The sequence below is a fragment of the Octopus bimaculoides genome, chromosome 11 (genome assembly GCF_001194135.2).
Source record: "Octopus bimaculoides isolate UCB-OBI-ISO-001 chromosome 11, ASM119413v2, whole genome shotgun sequence".
In the NCBI taxonomy this organism is placed as follows: domain Eukaryota; kingdom Metazoa; phylum Mollusca; class Cephalopoda; order Octopoda; family Octopodidae; genus Octopus; species Octopus bimaculoides.
The window spans coordinates 54,808,990-54,814,132 of record NC_068991.1 but is presented as its reverse complement, the minus strand read 5'-3'; the positions used below and the strand labels follow the sequence as shown (position 1 = coordinate 54,814,132).

The 5,143-nt window shown below is 36.3% G+C and overlaps 1 protein-coding gene across 2 annotated transcripts in view; it reads right to left on the bottom strand.

The window, feature by feature from the left end:
* The window catches only part of LOC106868415 (bifunctional glutamate/proline--tRNA ligase), a 63,182-nt gene that overhangs the window by 12,116 nt on the left and 45,923 nt on the right, over positions 1 to 5,143 (bottom strand). For both annotated transcript variants that reach the window (XM_052971851.1, XM_052971850.1), the window contains exons 23-25: positions 2,933 to 3,117; positions 2,083 to 2,134; positions 1,034 to 1,243 (exon numbers count right to left, since the gene is read on the bottom strand). In XM_052971851.1, the coding sequence (XP_052827811.1) occupies positions 1,034 to 1,243; positions 2,083 to 2,134; positions 2,933 to 3,117 (447 nt within the window). The remainder of the gene's footprint in view (positions 1 to 1,033; positions 1,244 to 2,082; positions 2,135 to 2,932; positions 3,118 to 5,143) is intronic.

Genomic DNA, 5,143 nt, shown 5'->3' with positions numbered 1-5,143 from the left:
GCACACATACTGTATTTCTTTGTGTATATGCCACACTGATTTAGACACGATTTCAACTGAAAAAACTGGGTTGCAACTTATACACGAGCAAATATGGTATATGCATATACATTATATGCAACCTAGAGTGTGGAAAGATAAACAGTTCAGAATTCTGATGACATTTTAGAATTTCACAGTAAATTAAAGAGAGATCACTTATTTGTTTCCTAAACTGAATATATTCCCTGAACAGCATAAGGCAATAGTAGAAGACACTTGCTCAAGGTACCACACAATAAGAGTAATATACTATTTCATTATCACAACTGTCTATTGAATGGTCACTTAAAACACTGAGAAAAAGTTTGTGAAGATTGTGTGTGTATACTTGTATATCGTTTTTAACAGTAGAACTTGAAGCAGATAAAGCTATGAATAATAGCAAGTAAATATTAGGTTAAAAAAAAAACCTTGGATAGAAAGAAGTTAAAGGCTGCCCATGGATGGAGAAATTTGAAGGAATGCTTTGGTACAACGGTAGAACATCTGCCATGTCTACATAAAATGTGGGTTTGCATCCCATGCACAATCTGCAACTTCTTTTTTGTAATTTAATACTTACTATTATTTACTGTTTTATCTACATTGAGTTCCATCACAAAAAATGATTATGTCATGCCTCTTGAAGTTTCTCAGTTCTTATGACATAAATACATACATATCCATCCTTATATACTCTCAGTAATGACTAAAACCCGGCTCAGTTGAAAAGTATTTGTCTTCTCCTTCTCAAAAGAAAAGTCAGTCTTGAAATGTTACATTCCTTTATTCCCCCAACAATACATAAATTTATCCAAAGTCATGTCACAACATAACCATTGCTGATGTAGACTGCTACCAGTTTACTTGGACTCTGGGTTATATCTAACTATTCTTGTAGTCCAAGATACAGTGGCAAAAAACATACTTTCAAAGGAAAAAAATTGCAAAAATGAAGACAAAAGAATTTGATAATATTGACTAGTGATGAAAGAATATCAAGTTGAAATACCTCAGGAGCAAAATCTCCAATATGTGTTTTTTCAACTTGTAGAGCTTGAGCAGATACAAAGAGGGGGAAATATGCATTTTCAACACCTAATTTCTTAATCTCTTTATCGAAGAAATCATGAATGGCTTCCCAGATGCTGTATGCCCATGGACGCAAGATGTAACAACCACTGACATCATAATATTCAATCAGTTCAGCTTTTGTAATCACCTATAATTGATTAATACAAAGATTTAGAATTAAAGTCAGATATGACAAAACAAAAAAAAAGGGAACATTTAAAAATAGATTTAACCCTTTAGCATTTAGATTATTCTCTCAAATGTAATGCCTTTTCATTCACATTGTTTTTAATTTATCATGCATTATTTTGTAGCTTCAAGATTTTGATGGTGTGACTGTATATTTTTAGAATGGCATTAAAGGGTAGGTGTAATAGGCTGGATCTGGCTGGTTAGAACATAAAACAGGTAGCATATTTGAGCCAGATAGGGTTGGTTTAAATGCTAAAGGGTTAATATAATTCATACCATTTATTGATATTAAAGAATTCATTTTTAACAACTGAACTTGAAGCAGATAAAACTATAAATAACAGCAAACATATATTGGGTTTATAAAGAGTCTTTGGACAGAAAAAGTTGAAGGTCACCTGTTCTACTATTGGACCAATGCAAACTTTTCCTCTGGGCATGAATCCCATGGGTAGCCTTTGACTTTTATTGATCTAAAAGGGTCTTTAACCCAATATTTACATGCTGTTATTTATAGCTTTATCTGCTTCAAGTTCCATGGTTAAAATCAAATAATTTCACATTCTCTTGAAGTTTTTAAAATTCTTATGACATGAACAATATTATCAATGTTACATTTGGAAGTTTTTACAATAACTTTCTATTAATATTTCTATCTTTGTATATTTATAATGAAAACCTTAATTTATTAACGTAAATCTAAGTTGTAAAAGGTCATCAGCAAACCTCTCAAAATTATTAAAAAACATTTTATTCTAGAATGCTCTAGGTATTTCAATTATATAAATGACATACCTGAGAATACCAATCAGAAAGTGATTCTTCTTTCTTGGCTTCAAGTCCAAGCCTAGAACGAACAAGAAACGAAAAAAAAAAAATGATGAAAAACTCATTGTCATTGTTTTAACATCCATTTTTCCATGCTGGCATGGGTCAAATGAGATTTGTGGAGGCAGATTTTCTATGGCAGGGTACTCTTCTTGTTGCCAACCCTCATTTGATTCTAAGCAAGATAATATTTCACTATGGCTTGGCAGAAAACTGGAAATGGAGGTCATCACTTACATGAAGGTGACACTTGTTTACAACTATCATATAATGTCAAAGCAAGAAGACTGTACTACATAAACATGCACACACATATTCTTATACTTGTTTCAGTCATTTTGACTGTAGCCATGCTGGAGCACTGCCTCAAAGGGTTTTATTCAAACAAATCAACCTCAGGACTTCTTTTTAAGCCTAGTACATAGTCTATCGGACTCTTTTACTGAACTGCTAGGTTACGGGGACATAAGCACTGGTTGTCAAGCAGTGGTGATGGTGGTGCGGGGAGGGGGGGGGAACAGACACAAAAGCACACACACATAAATATACAGAGTGTAATGAGTAAATTGTTGCCATTTTATATTTTTAATTTTGCGCATTGTGCGTTTTTGATTTTGATATACCCTCCAACCTTCATCAGGTGTCTTGGGGAAATTTCGAACCTGGGTTCTCATTCCTAACGATGTTACTATTATTATATTATTATTATTATTATTAATCAGGTCGCTGCCGTGAATCGAACTCGGAATCTTGGGGTTAGTAGCCCGCGCTCTTAACCACTATAACAATAACAACAAAAATGACGGTGATAAATTACCTGGTTATTTTCTTCATCTCTTTTCCAGAATGTTCTTCATTGTTTTTATTCACAGTGGCTTTCTCTTTTTTGGGGGCTGATTGTTTCTCTTTAGTTTCTTTGGGAGGTTTCCAATCTTGGCCACTCTTACTCTTGTAATCAGCTTTTAGTGAGAGCAAGATTTTGACTTCTGCATCAACCTGTTCCTGTTGGTTTCAAATACATTAGACAGACTTTCAATTTCTTACTACTATGGGTGCAGGTGTGGCTGTATGGCAAGAAGTGCGCTTTCTAAACACATGGTTCTGAGTTCAGCCCCATTTGTGGCACCTTGGGAAAGACTCGGGCTGACCAAAGCCTTGAGTGGATTTGGTAGATGATAACAGAAAGAAGCCCATTGTATATATACACATATATATCTATGTCTGTGTGTCTTTGTTTGTACCCCACCACTGCTTGACAACAGGTGTTGGTGTGTTTACATCCTTGTAACTGAGCAGGTCGACACAAGAGACTGATAGAATAAGTACCAGACTTGAAAACAAAAGTACTGGGGTTGATTCATTTGACTATATATTCCTCAAGGTGGTTGCCCCAGCATGGCCACAGTCAGATAACAGAAACAAGTAAAAGATAAAAGACATGAATTTTACTTTTCATTCCTCCTCTTCTTCATTAATGTCCCTTTTCCATACTGGCATAGGTTGGATGGTTCAACAAGAACCAATAAGCTAGAGGGCTATGTCATGCTCCAATACCTGATTTGGCATGGCTTCTACAGCTGGATGTCCTTCCTAATGCCAACCACTTTACAAAGTGGATTGGTGTTTTTTCATGACACCAGCACCAGTAAGATCAGCAGATGCTTGCAAGTCAAAATCCCACAACTAAGCGGGGTATAGAATTGAGGGATAAGAAAGTATGAACAATAAACCTTCTGGTTAATAATTCTTTTTAATTTTTGTACGAGATCAGCAATTTGAAGGGGATGGGTGAAGTCAATAGCATCAACCCCAGTGCTTAAGTGGTACCTATTTTATCAACCCTGAAAGGATGAAAGACAAAGATGACCATAGCAGAATTTGAACTTAGAACATAAGGATGTAAGAAAGGCCACTAAGCATTTCATCTGGCATGCTAACAATTCTGCCAGCTTAGAATTAATGTCTGGTTAATGACATCAATAATATACTAAAGATGTACCAATCAATAATACTCTCTCAATGCAAAAAGGAACTGTTACAACTTTTTAGTATTTAGTTCCAAATTTCTACATTCTGCATTCAGATTCTACCATTTCTTTCCTGCCTTCACAATGTTATAGCCACAGACTAGTGTTGATTCCACTTATGCTTACAACTTCATACCAAAGGTACTTTCCAAATGAAACTTGTTTTTGAAGTTAATGTTAGCAATTAACTGGCCTTTATACCATCATTCATCATTTAATGTCTGCTTTTCAAACTCACACGAGTTGGATGGTTTAATAGGAGATGGCCAGCTGGAGAGCTGTCTGAGCTCCATTTGTCTGCTTCGGCATGGTTTCTATGGCTGGATGCCCTTCCTAATGCCAACTAGTTTAAAGAGTGTACTGGGTGCTTTTATGTGACACCAACATGAGTGCTTTTTATGTGACACAAGTACCCACACACTGAGCCCACAAGGGAAGGACCTCTTGGCTGAGAGAAGGATGTAGAGGACATACCTGTATGTGTGGACAGCTACAATTTTACTTAGCTTGACTTGTCTTCTCAAGCACAGCAAACCATCATAATTCTCAGTCCCTTGTCATTTCTTCTGTGAGATCTCTCACAACTTTGTCCCACACCTTCTTAGATCTATCCCTTCCACAATTAGAGATCAGCATTTCTTTATACCCTTTATTGATAAAATAAATATCAGTAATCTCGTACCCTCTTGCAATTGAAAATTTTCTTTTAATTTGCAGTTTTACATCTACAGCTGGATGCCCTTCCTAATGCCAATTACTCCAAGAGTGTAAAGGGTGCTTTTTACGTTCCACCAGCACAGGGACCAGTAGGGTGGCACTGGCATCAGCCACACTCGAATGGTGCTTACTATGTGCCACTGGCATGGGTGCCAGTCAGGTGGTACTGGCATTAGCCATGACAATGATTTCACTTGACTCAACAGGTCTTCTCAAGCACAGCATATTGCCCGACAATTGATGGGTACTCTTAAATGGGCCAGTTATGCGACACTGGCATAGGC